Source organism: Atractosteus spatula, chromosome 16, assembly GCF_055471065.1.
Source record: "Atractosteus spatula isolate fAtrSpa1 chromosome 16, fAtrSpa1.hap1, whole genome shotgun sequence".
NCBI classification, from domain to species: domain Eukaryota; kingdom Metazoa; phylum Chordata; class Actinopteri; order Semionotiformes; family Lepisosteidae; genus Atractosteus; species Atractosteus spatula.
In genome coordinates, this window is record NC_142721.1 from 4,827,487 (window position 1) to 4,848,491 (window position 21,005).

A 21,005-nucleotide genomic window follows, 5' to 3' on the forward strand; every position below is an offset into this window, starting at 1 on the left:
CTTGGGAATGCATGTTTTAGTTTTCTGTTTTATTCTTTAAAGACACCAGCATCAGTCTTATCACCAACAACTGTTCTACCTACTGTACGTCGAAGCTCGTGTTAACAATTGACCGGCGTTTGACTACAGCAAAAAAAAAGCCTTTTAAAAGTCCATCTCGTAAAGCAGTAAACGTTTTCAGTACTTCGACGGCTTTATTTTCAATCCTTGTTATTATCTATAAAATATATACTAAAATTAAAGGACTGATTTTATATTCATGACCCAGGTGTCATTACAGCAGCTGCTGTCTGTAGATGCGAAGAGATACTGTTACCGGTGTAAAGTCAACGTGGTCGAATTCTGAGCTGGTGAATATGATCTCAGACAGCTGTTCACCGAACAATTGCGCCGAAGGGATAGCAAATTTTAAATTAATCTATCTTGAAAAACAAGAGCAGTGAATATTTGAATAACAGACATGCAATGGCGAGGACTAGACATTTATAGAAACAACGTGAACAACTGAATCTGAATTCCTGCTCTAGAATCATTATAGCGGGGTTCTCATTTTAAAAAAATATATATTCTTATTACACCGGATTCTTCCGGCGGCCGTTATCTCACACTGGATCTAAATCAGTTTCCTGCGCTTAAATCACTATATAGCAAATTGAAATCTTGGTACTTAAGTGAAATGGTTTATGAATTTACTCTTAAAGAAAATGATTGAACAATTTGTGCAGCAGGTAAAAGTGGAGTGTTGCATGTTTTTGACATCTCAAATCCTAGTGCATGCTCCTTTAGACTGATCTAAAACGTGACAGCGGAATTAGTGAATTAATAAACAAAACAAAGCGACACGAAATCCAGCTTGGAGAAACTTAACCTTTTGTGCAGCACAACCTTTTGCCCTCCAATGCAATACTAATGGGTTGATTCTGTTATTTAAAACGCACGACATACAGATCGCCATTATCCGTTCACCTGCCGAGCGACACAACAAACCTCACGTGCTTTGCTTCCCATATTCTTAGGCTCGCACCAGCCGCAGCACACTGACTCCTCCCACAAGTGGGCGTCACAGGACATAAAGGCACGCCCCTTGAAGAATATCCAGACACCTATTGGTCGGCTGTTGAAACCCCGCCCCCGGGCTGTGTTTTCGGAGTCTAAAGTCTAGCCCAGATTACGGCAGCATTGTCTCCGCCTACTGTGATGTCACCCCGTTCTAAAAAAAGACAAAAGTCCCCAGTACAAAAAGACTCACATATTATTTCTAACAAAGCGTTACAGTGGTGACCCTCTTATATTTTTTGAAAGTCGAGTTTTTTTTTTAAATCGGCTGTATAGAGAGCGCATCAGAAATGGTTTCGCCTGTCACGGTGGTGAGTTGTCAGTCGGTTTTCATTTTTTTTTATCTTAATTTACTGGGATCGAGGTTTACTCGCAAAACAGAAGCGAAACATATTTTTCAAGAAACGTCGCTTTTTACTCTTCCGCTACACCTTTGTGGTTAGCCTTACTTGACAGGATGCAATCGTGCATGGGCTTTAAAAAAAATGACAGGGAAAGAATCTGCACATTCACGGATAGGTTTTGTGGAGATGAAAGACATGTTAATTATGACCATCTTGTAGTATTTCTGCCAACCTTTACAACATTTTTAATAAAACTACCCATTAGTGTACTGACTCTTGACATCCTCATTTATTTTCGTTGCTTTTGTTTTGAAGGGCGAAGCGATGCACATTAAACGTACAGAAGGAGGTGTCTGTGTTCGGAGACTGTTCCGTGGTGGGGAAAAAAAACAGAACACGTGATCCATTAAAAAGCATGTCCTTGTTTATTTTACGTTTCGGTGATGGTGGTCATCAGTACGGTTTGCAGGAGGAAAGCATTGCTGTGTAAAAAAAAAACAAGCCACTTTCTCCGTAGTGCGAAGCACGCGTTTCAGAGGTTCTCTTCATCTTATTAAAATATTGCTTTGGATGCCGGATCGTCCCCCCTCCCTTTTCTGAACATGATTTTTAGAAGCAATCTGCGTTTGCGTTATGTTTACGACGTTAGTTAAGATCTGTATTCTGCGTAAAAGCTAATGCGTCGTTCTAAATTGATTTAGCGTCAAGTATTGCTCGAGAAGAAACAGTTACTCAAAAGCAGTTCTAGGTATTAACAAGAAAAAAGAATATCCCTTACACTGGTTATTATTTCTTTTGTATCTATAGTGTAGACTGACAATGTGGCGTACCTGTTGTACAGTACAGTAACCCTTCTTATTTTAACATGTTTTTTTGCTTGCATGGTATTTTTTTTTGTCAAATCGCAATTTCAGCGTTTTGAGTTTCTCGAATTTAAACCCGATCGCTTCTAGAAGCTGCAGTTTTATTTTAAACAAAGGGGAAACTTGTCATGTGACAGAGGTTTTGTCTTTTTTCTCCCCTCTCCCGTCCTGTGACGCATGCGCTCCTCCAACAGCGGCAGTGCGTTAGAAACCGCACGAAGTGCTGTTGTTATCCATGGGCATTTCCCGGTACCCTTGATAAACTATTCGTTCGGACAGCACGGCTATAACATAATGCATAACTCAGTACTTTGCTGCTGAATAATATATTTCTGATCACACAAATACTGACAAAACAGGATCAGTTACACATAAAATAACACAAGGCAATAGACCTTTAGGTTTGGATAACAACGTGATATTTTCTCATTTTACTTCTTGGGTACAGTATGCGTATTGTTTATATTCAGTGGAAACATTTTATTCCATGTTTCCCAGTTCTCTTAAGATGATTTTCAGTGCTTTCCCTTTTTATGTTTATAACACAAACATTCTGGTGAACATTTGTAAAATTCTGGAGGAAGAAGGATGGCTGACTGAAATCACAACACATTTAGCCAATGTGAAAGGTTGGGTTTTCAAAAGGTCTAAAAACAGGCAGGAGGCATTCTGCTTTCTTAAATCGGTCGTCATGTGGGATGAAATCCATGGTTGTAATTTTTAAAAGCAAAAAAAAAAAAGATTTCCCATGTTGGGGCCATCCTAAACTGATCTAACTAGATGACGTGCTGCTAAAGTCACATATAAAAAACCGTCAACTCCTTTTTTTGTGCTAAAGTAATTATGCTGTAAATGTATTTATTCATAGTTCTATAGTGTGGTGAAAGGATGAATAGTGTATAAGTGCAGTTCGAATTCTAATTGCATTTGGCATGGACTTAGTGACAAGTAAAGGTTACGTCCACTCTGAAATGTAGAAAGAGGAAATGCAAGTCTTTGGAAGGATGCTGAACAGCCAAAACTTTGTTTCTAGTTTTCAGTGTGGAACTAACCTTTACTTGTTTCTTTGCAACCAGCGCTTGCTGACACAGCTCCTAACTCGAGCCTTGTTACTCAGTCAATGCAATGAAAAAATACTGCCTCGCTAGCTAATGAAAAAACCACAGACTATATGCTAGAAATATGAAAAGCTGGATATCGATGCATATTTTCCCTACGCATGTCAGACTTCTTCATGAGAAAGGCACATTTTATATGTATTGTTTATGGGATCTGTGTGGAGGATCTGCATATTAAAAGGTCTTTAAAATGCTTCCTATCTTATTTGATTGTACTTGTATTGTACTCGATTGTAGCTATTCTTGTTATTAAGCTGCTTTAACTTAAAAAGCTAATATGTGCATTGTGCTTATTGCAGTAGGTTAAACAAACTTCAATCAGTGTGTCAAAGTAAACATAATTAAATCATATTGTAAAGTTCGCCAGTTTCATTTGGCCTAAAAATGGCAGGACCAAACAGTGTGTGTACTCTGTATTAGGAACTAGTAATATGTTTAATATGAACTATACTTTTATGTTAGCTTATTATTTCTCCGACCTTTGTCTGTCCAACTGTAATGGATTTTTCCAAGTGCATTTACTGAGAAAGAAAAATGTAAATTTGTCTAGTTAAAGTGGTGTTTGAAGATTTAAAACTACACATCCACAGCTCAAGTGGGTTTCTGTCTGCATGGGACTAGCTTTTTTTAAAAAAAAAAACAATTCTTGATAATAGGGAGAATGATCAATTATTTAACCCAGCCTTTCTCTGTGCTCAAGAACTGCAAATAACATGTTGACTTATGTAGCTCTTGATAGAGAAACTCAATTTCCAAATGCTTGAAAAGGCAATATATTGTTCAATAATTAGGGTTAATTTGTGCTAACAAGCTTTTATTATTTGTAAATGCTTCAAAACATAACCAATGAACTACAAAATAGAACAGTTTTTTACCACAAAACCCGTCCTGCCCCCCATGCATACCCAGAGGTGAGTGGTTCTCAACTCTGGATTTCTCTCCAGACTCCACAGGGGCCAGAAGTGAGTTCACATGAAAGTGGAAGACATACAGTGCAATAAAGACTTGAACACGGAAGCTTTTCTCCACGCCCATGGGCATGAGGAATCTAGATAGTAGAAAGCTCCGTATAAATCATGTCAAGTGACACCGGTATTTATATGATGCCAGGGAAATTCATGTGGAGGTTCTAAATCTGATTTAAAACAATTTAAAAAACCAAAACAGTTGTTAATTCAATTGCTTTCCATGTGAACTAGCAGTTGGCACAGATATAGATGCACTGGCAGATACTGTATTGGAAGGGAATAAGTATGCTCAGCTGTTCATTCAGTAAAGACAGTACTGGATCACTCCTGTGTGTGTCCTGGCCAAGGCAATTAACAGCATATTTTCTCTCAGCTGGCCTGAGAGTCAGAGTGAAGGAGGATACCTGGTGAATCTCAGTGACAGCTTGGAGTGTCTCTGTAGGTGTATCACTATCCCTGCTACAGAAATAACTCCAGCTCTGGAGAGGGCATTTTCAAAATACAGAGACAGGAGTATGGATAATTTAGTACAGTAGCAGAATTTAACATAACTGTTTGCCATTTTTGGAAAATGTTACGTTTTTACTCTCCACTTTTCCTAGATTTCTAAACCGCCATGCAACTTTAGGATCCTAGTTCCAAAGGCACATGAGGACCAGCCATGAGTCTACATACATTTCATCAACTTCATAAGAGCGTTTGACTCTGTTTCTCACAGAAAAACTTTGGCTGCACCTGATCAATCCTTTGACAAAGCTATTACTAGAAGCATAGGGCCAAAGCTCAAAGTTTGCTCGTACATTTTGAATGTGGTTCTGCAGGGCATTAGACAAGGATGTGTAGTCTCGCCTTACTTCTTTAATGTGCTGGTGGAAATGGTGATGAGGTAAGTTTTAGATGCATATGAAGAAGGCACAGAATTTGGAGGTCAGCGGTTTTTGAATCTGAAGTACGTTGACCACACTATTCGTGCAAGCACTGAGGCGCAGATGTAGGAATTGGTAGAGCGCATAGCCAGTGTTGGCAGAGCTCAAAGCCTACTGACTAGTGTGGAGAAGACCAAGCATGTTGTGAGATAAGGAGCCACCTGCAACATCAGTTTTCAAGGGGCTTGATTGAATCAGAGCCTCTACTACCTTGGATTCACCATCCTGGACGATACACTGTGCACGGAGGAGATCTGATACAGTTCTGGCAAGGCTGGATGTGCCAGCACATCTCCTAGGGGAATACAGAAAGCTCACTGCATATTGATCACAAGGAAAAGTCGATTGCCAAAGGCAGTCATATGGTCAGTGACAACCTACAAATGTGAATGCTGGACAACCAAAGAAGGGAGATGAATGCAGATGAGGGCAGTTGAAATGAAAACACTCAGACAGATGCTGACATGTTTATTAGGAAAACTATTAAATGGGGTCTTTGATAAATAAGCCTGCTTGACTCACAAATTACAAAAACATGCGAAACTACTGGCGTGTGTTGCTCTGCAAGGAGGCCACATGGGAAAAAGATAATCTAGGACCTTCAGGATGGATAACATCAAAGACTGGGCTGGACTCATGACTCGCAATAGAACAATGAGTTCAATGAAGTATAGATACTGCTGGAGAAGAATTGTCAACAGCGCACCCATCTTCAGATCAAAAAAGGCTGAAAACAAAATACAAAGCTGCATTAGTTTTTTGTTCAGATTACATTCCACGTTCCAAGTTGCAGTTTGGTGTGAGGGGGAGAAAAAAAAGCTAGACGAATACCGAAGGACTCAAGGAGTGAGAGGATTAATTCCCTGATAAAAGGAAAATCTTGGCTGATCCTGAAGGAAAAATTAAGGGTATGTATGTGAACAATGTGAATAAGCTGTGAATTGTAACAGGGGTGCTCTTTTGAAGTGCAGTCAGTGGTGAGAACTAAAGATTTAAGCCCTCCAGAGTTGTCCTGTTGCAAAAAACAGTTGACTGTTTCAAAAAGTGAATGCCATTTTATTCATGAATAAAACAAGTCTCACGTTGCAATGCAAGGTCACAAAGTACACACGGCAAAAAAGGGAAGGTGTCAAGAAACCTGAAAGCTGTTGTAAAGCAGGGGAACATTGTTTACAGAGTAGTCCAGTACATCTTGACACTTGTTTATTTGCTTTTGCTTTATTGGTGGTTATGTAAACCTATTTGTTGAAACAAATGTGTTATATGTAACTATAGCTGTAATGGGCTAAAAATGGTGAACAAACTATTTATTTTTTTGGTGATAGCATGATCTGCCCTTCTGAGAAATGTCTTTAGTGAACCTTAAATGTATATGAAGAATTAAATATTTTCTGTTGTATGAGTCTAGAGTCTAGAGGTACTGTTTTGTGAAAAGAGGACATCATTCAAGGGTGAGCCAGGCCTCAGACATTACACCAGGTCCCTGCTGTTCCTAGAAAGTGAACTCTGTACCAATTCTGTTTGTGCCTTGTTTGGAACTCATTTGTTTTCTTATTTGGAATTCTAATTCCACTTAATGTGAACTGCATGTTTATTTCAAATTTTTTATATATCAGTGTGTGGGTGGCATATTACTACATACAGTATACGGCTTTTTATAGACAAACCCAACAGTCAGTACTGGCACAGAATAAGAGACTAGGTGGCAAGAGAAGTAAGGTTACATGGTACAGTGTTTTTGTCAGTCATCAGATTAAAGGGTTATTTGGTGAGTTGAAAACTATAGCAGTCACATGGGCATTACTCAGTGGTTTCATTCTCAGTGACTTCTCTTCATTTGTACTGCTGCAAAACCACGAAAGTATTTTTTTTTTCCAATACAAGCCAGTTTGTGCAGATAAACATTCCTACAAATACATGGAAGGCCCGTGTCAATTAATAACTGAATTTATTTTACTTCAGAGATGTCTGGTTGTTTTGGGAAGTCTTCATAATGTCTTAATAATGGGTGCAATAATCGCTTATTTCTAACGCCTTAGTTAAAGGCATAGCCTACTGTGTTATATTTTATATGAACATCTTTAAATTCAGTTTGATTATTCAAACACTGAAGCAATTAACAGAAGGACCCTTGTAACCTTTGCTGTTTGAATGTAACAACCCTTTGTTTAAAAAGTTCATCTTGTTTTTACTACATGTACTTCCCCAAACCTACTGGTTTGAGTTCCAGCCAAGCTCTCACTTACTCAATTAAACAATTAATTCACTTAATAACAGGAATAGTCTGGAGACCTTGGCTGCTTCCAGTTCTTAAACCCATTGGAGGTGGCCTATAAAATAATGCATTTCATAAGTAACATAAAATCCCATACTTTAATATGAATAGAAAAGAAATAAAAATGCAAATATTTCACTCAAATCAAACTGTTAGGTCATTAAAGGCTTCAGTTAAGTAACTAAGCTCAACTGGAAATCAACAGGTTTGTGGTCCTGCAGGACCAAACTTGGGAATATTTTCCAGAAAAGAGCTATTCAGCCTGTAGCCCTACCATTCTGTCCATTTCCCAGATTTTGCTGCAACCTGCTCCTAGTCAGCTGGGTTAATACCACAATTAAGGGCTGAAAGTTGAGTAGCCCTACTCTAGGTTAAAAATATCTACAGTCATAGACACAACTTCTTCAAACTCAGTGTGTCTCATCTGATACCTATAGTTTATGTTTCTGTTACATAAATGTACCTCTATGCATTTGTCTACATTAAATATCATCTGCTAGGTGTTCGGCTAGTCTTGAGCACTGAAGTAAAAAAAAACAGTTACAAAACAGTTCACCCTCTTCTCACAATCTTCAAGCCGCAACTCCCCAGCACATTCCACACAGACAAAATGGAAACGCAAGAAGAAAGATAATCAAATGATGTCACAGTCTGACAGCTTTGTTCCCTAAGAGTTAACTCAGCGTGCAGTCTTGGGGGTAAAAGTTGTTGTTAAATAAAGAAAACTACTGTTCTCACATGGCTAGGAACAGCAAAAGAAGGTGATACATAATAGGACATGTGGCAGAAACTAGGGGGAAGCTGGGGCCTCCTGCTATGACAACAAGTGCAGTTAATTTGTTGCTGTCATTCACCTCCAGTGGTTAACAGAGTTTGCGCAATCGAGAGAAACAAACAGTCTCCTAGCCCTGACCCCCGTGTGTCTTTCTCACAGGACAGCAGGCCGAGCTGGCTGTGACATTTCAGCGAGTGTTGTCTGGTCTGCCGTGACAGGCTGTTGAATTGGGAAGAGCAGAGCGGTCATTTATTTCTGTAGCCTCTGACTTTTCCCCAGGTGGAAGTTTCACTTCTCGGAGGGTGGAAAAACATTGTCAGCAGCCAAAAGAAAAAAGAAAACTGCCGCAATGCTGTAGTCGTCAAGCATTAAGTCGGTTATCTTGTCATCTGACGTAGGTGTGAAGTCTATATTCAGTGTAATCCACTTGAGTTTTAATTCCCCTGTTGCTATTTGGCTGCAGAGCCTGGGGAAGACAGACGATCCTGTGGCTCAAAAGGTTCAAATGTTGCCCAGGGACAGGCAAGCAGAATCTTTCAATTTCACACCACTGAACAGTAGGTTCTCCCTTTTCAGCCACACAGCCACACATCAAGCACATATTGGTGCTGATGGGTCTGATGTTATCCCCTGTCCCCAACTCTGACACCTTTTATTAATTTATATTATGAGTCTTTATGAAAAAGGCACCTGAAGCTAGAGACCCACAAGGGGTTTCTCTCAAAGTCCATGAAGAGAGCCTCAAACATTTTTTTTAAACTTTGTTGCTTCTTAAGCTTCCACACTGGAAGGTAGCTGAAGCTGTGTGACACTCAACATACACTATATGCTGTATATACACAACATATCACATAGTAAACAGCAGTGTTCACTGGGTGCTACTATACACTTATTGTTTATATGCACTTTGAGATACTATGTAGGCTTCTTTTTAAGCCTCGAGCTTATTTTTTCTTAAGATCATTTCTACTGAAATATTGTAAGATGTGTCATGAAACACTTCTGCACCTTTGTGCGGAGTTGTGAAATATGGTTGTGTGTTTGTGAAAAGGGCTAGAGCCTGTGCTGATTTCTATAGTAAGGTAAACACAAAAGACTTCCTTTTGATGGGGTAATAATGCAATCCATCTTAACTCCCTCACCCTCCCTTGCCTTCTTATAGACTGCCTGTATGTGGGGCTTCATGCTATGACCTTCTCTAGCTGGGTTAATAGCCCTAACCACCTCTCCAGACTGCCTCTCTGGGTGTAGAAAACATCATTTTAAAGAGATGCAGAGATGTTTGTGTTTCTCACAAACTATTCAGACCTTAATGTGATCTCTTTTACACATTAGGCCAGTGATTCCTGAAACTAAGAGTATTCTCAGTAAGTGAAGAGTATTCTCGCTAAGAGTATTCTATTAAATATACCACTTGGTCTTCACTGATTGTAAATAATTTATTTCAAAACTGTAGAAAGTTTTGATTTCATTGCAACTAGAAAAGCTTCAGATAACAGCTCTCCACCTGGGTTAGAAACACCTGCACTGTTGGCTGCAATTTAAAGTTCATCTTGTTAATAAATGACTTACGGTATAATGACTTGGCTCTTGAAAGAAGTACTTTAAAGCAGGTCACCTCTTAATTGGCTCTGACTGTAGGAGCAGCTAACAGCTGATGTTGACAAGGAGCACAGAGTTAATTACTTTGGTCTTCTGCAGAAATAAACTGTTGATATTTTAGACTGTTTCAATGAATTAGTAGTTTAGACACACATTTACAAATCCAAATCATTTTTATGTGTTTAAAAATATAATAACAGTTATACAAGCTAATAACCCTGACCCACTGTAGTTTAGTATGTTTTAACATGGGTACAGAGATTAAAGTATAAACAGCAACATAATTTCCTTATTTGAGCAGGGATAAGGTACTTAAAAAGTGCATGAAAGTTAAAAATAGAATTTTTATTACATTGTCCTGTAATCTCAAATTTAGTTTTATGACTGGCCCAGTTTGCTTTTGTGGTTTTATACGGTGTTCAAAATTGGCTAGCTTGTCTTTTCCCCTTTTAAATAATAAATAAATGAATAATACATAACGCTTCACATTTCCAGTGCATTGGAAATTGTGCGTCTGTAGTAATGATGTAAACATTGAACTATAATCCAGTTCCAGATGAACAAAGTTTATTAAAGTGTAACTAAATGATTGCAAAGTCATTTGCCACCACAGTAAAGTACAGTATAAAGACTGAAGTTGTGATGCAGTCTGTAGGGGAGTTGTGTTCATGTAACAATTACTTTACATTTCATTCACTCGCTTGCATGCTGTTGACCCACATGAATAATGTGTGAATTGCAGGTGAAGAGTGAAGGCCCCAAGCTGGTGCCCTTCTTCAAGGCGACCTGTGTGTATTTTGTCCTCTGGCTGCCTACCTCCAGCCCTTCCTGGTTCAGTGCTCTCATCAAGTGTCTCCCCATCTTCTGCCTGTGGGTCTTTCTCCTGGCCCATGGAATCAGCTTCCTAGGTGCCCACTCCAGTGCCCGAAGGATCCTGGCAGGTCTAATCTTCTCGTCTCTGGGAGATGCTTTCCTGATCTGGCAGGAGCAGGGCTACTTCAGTCACGGTGAGTAGGACCCCGTTGTTCATTGAGGTGTAGGCAATGCATGGCATTGATCTATTCAAATGATATTGAATATATTGAATTTTCACTGCATTAGAGATCTTTTATATTATATACATTAAGAACAGGTTTCAGCTAGATTTCCTATGATGCCCATGCTGTGCATGAACATATCAAATGGTGCTGACTTTTAAAGTCACTCCCTTAACTTTATTTTTAAAAATATTTTATCGAAACATTGAAAAAATGCTGACATCCATTCTTTTGGTTTTCATCTTGCACTTCTGCAGTTGATGTTGCAAGGACAGCACAAATAGTTATTTTATCTGTGTACACTTATATTTCATTATGTTTCATTAATAACATGTCCACTTTGTATTGGACCATTTCAGCTTCATTTTATCAAAGGGAACATTTGCACCTGTTGGTCCAGTCACTGTGCCCACACTATTGGTGGTAGAAAGTCAGGATTGGTATGTAGAATACTGCGTAGTGTTCTGGGCCCATTATAGGTGGGTTGTAGGTTGTAGGTCTCTGGTGCCCAGTGATGAGAGTACAGTTCTTAGGCTTGAGGCAGGTTTCAAGCTGCAGTGGAAAGCAGGCCACCTTGCAAGATTTAGCAGAATGTAGCTTGTTTTCTGAACTGTTATTAAAAAAACAAGTTACAGTAAGTGCACAGGATCAGGGTCAAAAAATGTTCGGAAAAATCATTCACTTTTTCTTTTCAGGAAGCAGTCTACAGTATACCACTAAATGGTATTTAAATAGTAAAATTAATGTATAAATAATAATGTATAAATGCTGTATCAGTAACTGGTGTATTTCTGACAAAGAGCTATAACTTAGCTTTCTTTTTATGCAAACAAACATTTTTGCAGAAGGTAGAACCTGGCAAAGGCAGATCATTTAGGTGTGCTTTGTTAAAAAATGAAGCAGAACAGCAAGGACAATGCAAGACTGTTCAGGAATTTCTGATAACCATGTTGTTTCTTATAACATTTCTACCTTCTTCAGACCTGGCATGTAGGCTGTGTAGTTGTTTTTATTTTTTAGTGTAATTTACGACATAAACAAAAATAAAAGACAAAAATCTGGCTATCTCTCCAATGCATAGAACTTCAGGATTCTTTGCAATGTGTTTCGTAATAATGAGTCAAAAGTTCACCTGTATCTCTCAACAAGATGGACGAAGGTTTGACAGCTGTCTGAACCGTGAGCGTTGCTTGTACACTGCTGTTCATTCTTTTTCTGAACAACAGTGAGCCGTGCAACTTTGTATTGATGAATTCTCAGGCACCATATACTTTAAGAACTACTGTGGGCGTATTACGTAAGATAAGTACTCAGAATGTTCTTATCCCAGAGATGACACATTTTTTTTCTAATACATAATCAACCGCCCACTGAGCTCCTACAGGCTTACAGTATGTGTAGGCATTTCTGAAAAATCAAAGCAGATATATCAATAGCTTGTGTGATAAAAAAGTTTGATTTTGAGCCACAAGAATCAGAGGAACACCGAGCCTGGCTTGCATGAAAGGCAGTTGCGTTTGCTTTAAAAGCTCATTATTATTGATTTTCATCTTGGTCTTTTGAATGACATAATCTGAGAGTACATCTACGAGTGCTGGAATGTGTAACTTCTCATAACAACTTTCTTGATCTCTCCCAGGGCTGCTGATGTTTGCCATCACTCATATTCTGTATTCGTCAGCCTTCGGCATGAAGCCCCTGAACCTGTGGGCTGGTCTGGTCATTGCAGCAGCGTCTGGGCTCTGCTATGCCTTGCTCTATTCCTACCTGGCTGGGCCCTTCACGTACTTGGTAGCCGTCTACATCGGACTCATTGGCTTCATGGGCTGGAGGGCCATCGCTGGGGTGCAGCTGTCCGACGACCTCTGGACCTGGACGAAGCTCTCCGCCTGTCTCGGGGCCGTCCTCTTCATGGTGTCAGACCTCACTATCGCCGTCAATAAGTTTTGCTTCCCGGTGCCTCACTCCCGCGCCATCATCATGGCCACCTACTATGCTGCGCAGATGCTTATTGCCCTGTCGGCTGTAGAGTGCCAGGATGAGGATCGCCCCAGGAAGAGAGTGTGATGCCGCTGGGGGGCACAGGCATTGGTGCCAGGGACCCCTTCTCTCAGGCCGGAGTTGCCAGTCTGAATTTTATGGATGTTGTAGCTCCGATGAACCTGGTCCTCGTACATACTGCTGGGCTTCCTCTTGTCAGGACTAGCAGCAGGTGGGATTGGAGGTGTAATCTGTATGCTGATGGATTGATCATATAAAACACATACAGTGATTGAGCCCACCATCTTTCAGCAACCCCCATGCCCTACTCACTACCGCCTCTACCCAGTCAGCATTTAGTCAGAACTGGAAATTCAACTGTTGAAAAGGGAGCCCTCCTTTTCTTAATTCCTTTTTGCCTTCCCTCCACCTGTGGGAGACTGGTTATTGAGCTCTGTTTTGCAGCGTTCTAGTGTTGGACCTATACCCTAGGTGACAGCTCTCTTGTTTTGCCTGTCCAATGAGTAAAATAACCAGACTGCCCTGTATGAGTAGTGCTACTGAAAACACCTTTTTTTGCATACTGTGCATCATATTTATTTCTGCACCCCTGGTCCAGAGGGATGGCACTCATGAAAGAAGTGTTTTTAGGTCTTGAAAGATGGAGTAAGCACTTGTTTCAGATTAGGGTCCATTAAGGAGCTGGTTTTCTCCTGACTTACAGTATAATAGTTACATACAGGGGTAAGAATGCACATTATTTTAAGAATGTTTTGAGGTGCAAAAGAAAACATCTTTACCCCATTTTGTGAAGTGGTTTACAGGTCTGTGGTATGTCTGAGAATTTTGTTCTATTAATTCCTGCGAGTTTAAGGGCTGACGTTTTAGAATATTGTCTCCGTTTCCATTTTTGTTATAAAAAGGGCCCCCACAGTTGCTCCCTCTCATTGACTGGAATGTCTGGACCATCGGATTTCAATTTCGTACTCAATTGAAAGCTGCTATCTATCCTATTGTGAGAAACAGCAGCAGGTACAGTACCTTTATTACTGCAAGCCGAGCTGAACTGGACTCTGAACTGAGATGTTCCAGCAGCAAGGACACTTGGACTGAAGAGATATAGTATTTTTGGATTTCATATTACAGTATATGTCAGCAAATTACAATTGCATATTTTTAGAATGTAAAAGAAAAATATTTAAAATATATAAATTAAGCAGTGTATATACCAAGAAGTGTAAAGCTGAGACAATTTAACCCACAACTACGTGAACAGTGTTGTCTCCTGGAGGAGATTCGCACAAGTAAAGGCCATTCGGCATGTTTTTTTCATCCACTTGCTTTATTATGTTAACCCACAACTTGTAGACAGTTATTGGGAAGCCCCTCTTACCCAGCATCAACTGCCTGATGGACAGTAATGTCATACCTATTCACTCCTTCAAAGTTTGAACAAGGCCGTTTTGGTTCTTATTTTTACTTCTTGTTTTTTGTAAGTGTATGGTAAAAACATGATGTTTTTGCAATGACATAATGTTCTGCCCTTCTGGGACTTTGCATTGCAAAGATTAGTCAGAGCAGTACTGCACCACAGTGTCTGCCTGGATGCCAGTAAGATTGGTCTTGGTATCCTCTGGCTTGAGCAGGATATGACTGTCAAGGAATGTGAGTTCATAGCAAACAGACCTTAAAATGACAGGGGATCAAATGTGGATGAAATTGTCCATTAAATGCACAGGGAGCATGAAGAGACCATATCATCTCTTTGCATGGACAAGACTCCCAGTCTTGTATCAATAGTTTAACCAGCAAATCTCTGAGGGAATGTACCAAAAATGGAGATGAATGGTTCACCCTTTTAAACTGCTGATGTACCACTTTTATTTTAAAAGTGCATACTAAAACTTGTTTTTATAGCTCAAATGGCACTTGCTGAAGAAGAGGAGTGTATATATTTTTAACATACTAAATTATTTAACGTTCTGATTTTCATTTTCTCATTTTTAATGCAACGTCTATTGTCCTTTTATGTCACTTTTGATATTCTAATTGTCAGATTAAAAATAAGTAATGTTAAGTAGGAATTGTACCAAAGAGAAAGAAATGTGCTAGAATAATTAGAAAAGTTGTTGCTGGCACAACATATGGAAATCACTGCCCTTTTCCAGTAGATTCTCACCACTGGTTTTGGTAGTTAGTGTGTGCATGAATCAGTTCAAATAACCTTTTTGATTTTCATATTGCTGTTCTATTCTTCATTTGCAACATAATAACATGCTGCTTGTTTCTGATGATCAGATCTATTTGAAAATTAACTCTCTATTCACTAGGGACAACAATGACAAAGGGTTGAATATTGTGAATGCTTAGAATCTCTGGTGAGATAACCTGCCTGGTAAATGGGTGACCTCCTGGCCACAGGATGAGGAGACTCGAACCCCATTCAGACTGAGTGAACCAAGGGACAAATGCGAAGGGAGGCATTTGAGTTCAGTATGTGTTGCTAGGTGGGTGGTGATCGTAATGAGGTGCAGCTGTGTGAGATTGGCGCGTCGTTGTTATCCCTCCTGAACTTCAGTTGATCATATCCGTTTGTAGCCAATAGAGTATTACAAAGCACAGATGAATAAAATCGTGAAGAGCTATCAGCTCTCAGGAGGGTTTTGCAGAGTGGATGGATTAAAAGCAGAATCTGTCACCAACACATTTTCAAAATAAGTTTGATTTTCGGATTTTGTGCTCGGATTTTGTACACCAGATCTGGGTATGGTGCTTATGGGCACTCTTTATCTGAAGTAAGACTTTTGTGAGCATGCTTCATCTTCTAGGCACTGCCAGTGCTATAACTGTGCTCACTACAGCTGTGGGAGCTGTGAGATTATGTCAATTGAATATCCCTGCCCTGTCACTATGTTTTAAATTATATTATTTGATTTGTCTTTTACAGAAGCTGTCTCTCTCACATTCGTAAAATTATGTTACTTTTAAAAGAAATGGCTTAAAACAACTTGAAATATAGCAGTATTACAGTAGAATATTTAAATAGTAAAATAAGATTTTAGTACATCTTTTCTTTTATCAGTGCTTATAGATGTAATGCACCTTATAGTTTCTTTTACATCTAGATATATAATGTATGTGCCCATATGTATTATTTTTGACTGAAAAGTGGGAATGCCATGAAGAGAAACTTAATTTGTGGTCTGAACTTAAATAAATATATGAATTTCATTATTTTAACCCAATGTGTTATAGTGTAAGTCACAAAATTGCAAGTACTTTTCAAATACTGTATATAGAATGCTAAATGTGTTTACTGCATTTACACTATAATGTTAAAATGCATTTGTTTCAAAGGGAGTTGCTAATTCAGTTTTCCACAGAGTTGAACATACAAGCTTACTGCTCTGGTAACAAGATCTCAGAGTTTACAATTGTCAAATTGAGGTTATGAGTTCTATTTGTAAATTCTTCATATCCTGTTATGTGTAAACAAGGCAGGAATGTAGAGTCAATAACCTGGTAGGAGCTAACCTCTACTAATGATTAATGACAGAAGTCTGATTATTGGGATATAAGTGATTTATTAATTGAGTCCTAATAATTTCATTGCTTTGCATTTATTAAATGACATTTACAACTTGTAAAGTGTTACCACTTGCTTTGCTATGTAAATGCAAAATAAAGGATAACAGTGCGAACAATAAAAATAAAATGAGGAATACAAAGGCAGGAAAAGCAATACTTCTTTTCACAGGCAGCACCTTTGTCATTCCTAGAGCTATCGATTTTATATACAATAACAATAAAAAAGAAAAGAAATAAAAGCAGGATTCCTTTTATATTACTGTGTACAGCTATAGTAATATCACTGAAAAACATGTTGTTCCTCTACTCTATGGTGTTGTGGCATTACATGTTTTTAATGGACCACATACAGATGCACATCTTTTGACTTTAATGTTTAACATTTCTTTAGCTAATGACACATTAACATTTCAAAGACTGTGCTTTGTATTCTGGCAGGACAGTGTGTGGGAAGTGATAACCCATAATAGTAAATTCATACTTGCTGAAAGATGTTTGTAAAAAATCCCCTTAAAAGGATGAACCTTTAGAAACAACCTTCTTTTTATTTAAAAACTTCAAGCTTTACGTTTTGAAGAAAGTTAAAAATAAGTATTTGAAGTTTTAACTTCCTCTCCTATATCTGATGCTTGAATGGTCTAGAATGGTCTTTGTGTACTTTCTTTGAGTATGAAATGTCATCCTAGCATAATCTTCTAACTGGGCTTTTCTAGAAGAAATAATGTATTACTTTGTGTTTCACTTGTTAGCAGAATCATTTATTTAGGCTTTTTTGTCATCTACAGGAGAACTATGAGGCAGTCCTTGAGGTCCTGTCTGTGTAACATAGGGTACTTACTGTAAATGCATTGTAACATACAAATGCTGCTTGACTGCATTTTCCCCTGTGGTAGAAAACAGGATCCTTCATCCCATTAGGGCTGGTGTTAGTACTTAAAAAGGTCTGCCAGACTGGACTCCTTTTGTGAGAGAAATGAGATGAGATGGAATCCAGCTACCTCTGTGTTTCCATTGTTTACTTGCCTTTGTGAAGTTCATGCAGTAGATAATCTACAGCAAGGAGGCAGTGCAGCAGGCTGGGGGATCCAGTTTCCTGTGATATTCTCCATCAGCTGTTGGTTTATTCAGTCTCTACAGTGATGAAGTGGGATGGGAAAAGTATGTTTGAAACAGTACAGTGTTAATACCAAGGTAGGAGTCTTGCAGTTCTAAGTTTTACAACTGGAAATTTGGTTCCTTGTCACACTGTGAAAAATGGCACTTGTGGATTTCATTGTCTCAGCCCTGGTTGTAACAATTTGCATGGTGCTTTGCTGTTTTTGGGGTATTTATAAATCCCTTCATCCTGTCCCTTTCTTTCAGTTTAATGTGAAATACACACTTAATCTTTGGTGAATAAAAAGTGAATGAAGTCACTCCCTTGCCAAGGGCTTGACAAAGACACAATAAATAGGGAGAGCTCAGGTATTTTTCCATTGTATCTGTGTGCTTTAAGAGGCAGCATATTTCCGTGAGAGTGCAGCACTCAGACATCTGTCATACTAAGTCAGTTTTATACATGTGCAATTGGAATTGGTGCCCAAAGGAAACTGTTTCATTTTTTTTTTCACACACTGCCTCACAATGTTAGTCCAACATTTCTTGAAGGAGTGTAGCCAGTAACTGCATGCTAATGTTGGCGTAAGTGTCTGGCCTTAGGAGAGATCTGGCTTCGGTTCACGGGAACCTAAGTCATGTGATGGAGCTGTAGCAGCCAGCAGGGCTGCTTTGCTTGACAGTCTTTGGAATTGCATCATATTGCATTTACTATTGCCATATGCAGGTTGACCCAGTAGTGCTGCTTCATCCGTTGTCAGGATTTCACTGAAATTCACAATTATTTTGTCATTTGGTTTCCTCACATGTTCCTCCCCATCTTTGTATTACTCCTAATCTAGAACTATAGTGATCAAAATATGGGATTTCTGTGCAAAAGTGTGTTTTTGTTATTCCACTGCTTTCACAAAAGCAAAATGATGCTAAATACCACTTCATCTCGTGTAACTAAAGATATGAGGAGTGGAGACATTGTTTTGATTGGCTTACTTGTGTTAAGTGTGTTTTGTATAGTAGGGCCAAGTTTTACCTCTTATTATACAGTACAAACTGTACATAACCTTTGGGATTGTGTAAATTTCTTAGACCACTGTTCGTTATGTTATAAGACATTTAATGAGCCCATACAAACTTACTATAAAATTGCTATTGTATAGTCTTAGATATCCTGTACTGTAAACATCTATGAATTCTAATTATTAATCATTGAACCATCTAAAACTAGAAAAATTGGACTAATTAGAAGTCTTATGGCTATCTACCCCTCCTGGATATCCACCCTTCTATATACATCTCACTTTGATAGTTTGTTTTCAGGTCTTATGTTATTACTTTTAATTTTTCCACTCTTTTCATTGATTTAGAAATCTGCAAACATCTCTTTGTTAATTGGTAGAGCTATATATTGTTTAACACTGAAAATTTTACATGGGCATTGTAAACAATTTAGCAAAGTGAGATGTAAGTAAGACTTTAAAACAAATGAAGGTAATAGAGGGAGATGTTAAGGCCTTCAAGAAAACTATGCACTCTAAAATAAGTTGTGTATCTTTTGTTTCCCCTGAGAAATGAAATGCCAAGCACATGAAATGTTTTGCTGAGGGAATATTCCTCCCCAGTGTTTGAGGTTTGATTGCTACCACTCAGCAGGTGTGTGTCGATACATAAGAATATAACTTAACTGCAACATCTGTCATGTAAATGAATGTTGTTTTTATACTTAAACTATAACAGGGAAAGTTATTTGCTGTGAAATCCAGCAGTTCCTTTAACCCTGTGGGTTAAAAAGTGGAAAACGGATATCTGTACTAACGTGAAAAAGAATCACCTGGAGAAAGACAGGAAGTTGAAGGTAGCCTCACCTGAGTAAGTAAATACAGCTGTCAGCATGCCTTCACTACTCAGGCACCTTACATACTTCTAACCCCTTCAACCTTTATTCCACAGTAGCCAGAGTGCAGGTGGATTGAGAGCGGCTTTTCTTTGTAATGTTCATGGTTACTTTCCTGAGCTGGAAGTAATGTTAAAAGTGAGTAAAAGCTCCCTTTCAGAAAAAAATATGTTTAGTACAATAAAGGGGTGTTGTCATCACAAAGAGGGTGCTGTTATCACCCAAGTAGATTTTAATGTTGTCCATCTTGAGAGGTTACCATTATGTGCATCATTAATTCTGCGTATTGAAGTATTCTGTAGATTGTTCATTGAATTAACATGGGAAGGAGGTTCTCCTAAAGAGATACAGAGAGGGATCCTTTAGCAATGATGTTGAAGAGCTGGGATTGATATGTTGACTTTCTATATTGATAGTATACAGATCTATCTTTATACAGTATATGGTATTAAATGTAGGAAGTAAAGTTCTACCAACAAAATACACCTCTTAGTTCAATTATTACGGAGTAAAGTGTGGTGCTAAAATCATGTTGATTGTTGCTGTACTACAGTTTGGAAAGATGAAGATAAGGAAACAGAACAATGTCATGTTTTTCTGGGTGATAGCTTGAATAAATCAACACCTTTGACCATGTTATCCTGGATGTTTGGCTTGTGTGTATCCTTCTCGGTAGAATAATTTAGAAAAATACAACAAAAAAGGACCATGGTGTTATTTCACTGTAATAAAACTTCAATGAATGTGAATTAAAAAAACACATGAAATAAATGCAAGTACAATGCAACCATTAACTGTCTGCAAAGTTTTTGTTTGTTATGTAAAAAGTGTCCTTTATTCATTGTTTTGGTTTATGTGGTCATGTCATTAAGGCCAAGGGAACAGATTCTGGAGAGGTATTGTGTGTCTACAGAGAGGACATGTGCTATAATTCATTGAATGCAGCTACTTTTACAAACCATTGTTCAATATTTGAGATCTCTGCCTGTAACTTGTACTTGGCTTTCAATGCTATCAGACCTTTGTGAAGGGGCAAGCTGAAAAACAAAACCTGATGAACCCAATAAACCGTATAAACACACCCAAATCCTGATTAAATCCAAAGGTTATAAGAAATCCTAAATTTAAAAAAAGTTGTGTTGTGCTTAAATTATATAATTATCTCATCATTTCACCCTAAACTGGTTAAAACATGATTTTAAACAACTCATTATTTGCAATTTAAAATTTGTAGTTAAATGGTTAAAGAACAAGTTAAATGGTTCCTGCGTAGATCAAAGTTGTCTAAAACTAATATTTCAAAACTCTTACAGCAAAGCATTATAACATTTCCCTTTAAGAAAAATAAAATGTTGTGCCCTTTATTTATCACATCTAACTGTGAATCCTTCTAGGTATTTTGTGTAAGATGTATTAAGTAACACAACAACAAAAGTGGTAAAAGCAGGTTTATGAACCCTTGGAACAAAAATGGACACTTTCATCAT

General features: G+C 38.3%; 1 protein-coding gene across 1 annotated transcript; it reads left to right on the top strand.

The window, feature by feature from the left end:
• Positions 1-1,232: 1,232 nt before the first annotated feature.
• On the top strand, positions 1,233-20,309 carry tmem86a (transmembrane protein 86A). The gene is made up of 3 exons (XM_088934917.1): positions 1,233-1,367; positions 10,670-10,934; positions 12,604-20,309. The coding sequence occupies exons 1-3, from the start codon at positions 1,347-1,349 to the stop codon at positions 13,029-13,031; spliced, it is 714 nt and encodes a 237-aa protein (XP_088791043.1). The 5' UTR covers positions 1,233-1,346; the 3' UTR covers positions 13,032-20,309.
• Positions 20,310-21,005: the final 696 nt, after the last annotated feature.

Excerpts from the sequence above, each read along its gene's own strand:
- tmem86a (XM_088934917.1), top strand. The coding sequence starts at position 1,347 with ATGGTTTCGCCTGTCACGGTG. Across the intron at positions 1,368-10,669 it reads TGGTTTCGCCTGTCACGGTG|GTGAAGAGTGAAGGCCCCAA; the intron begins GTGAGTTGTCAG and ends TGTGAATTGCAG. Across the intron at positions 10,935-12,603 it reads GCAGGGCTACTTCAGTCACG|GGCTGCTGATGTTTGCCATC; the intron begins GTGAGTAGGACC and ends GATCTCTCCCAG.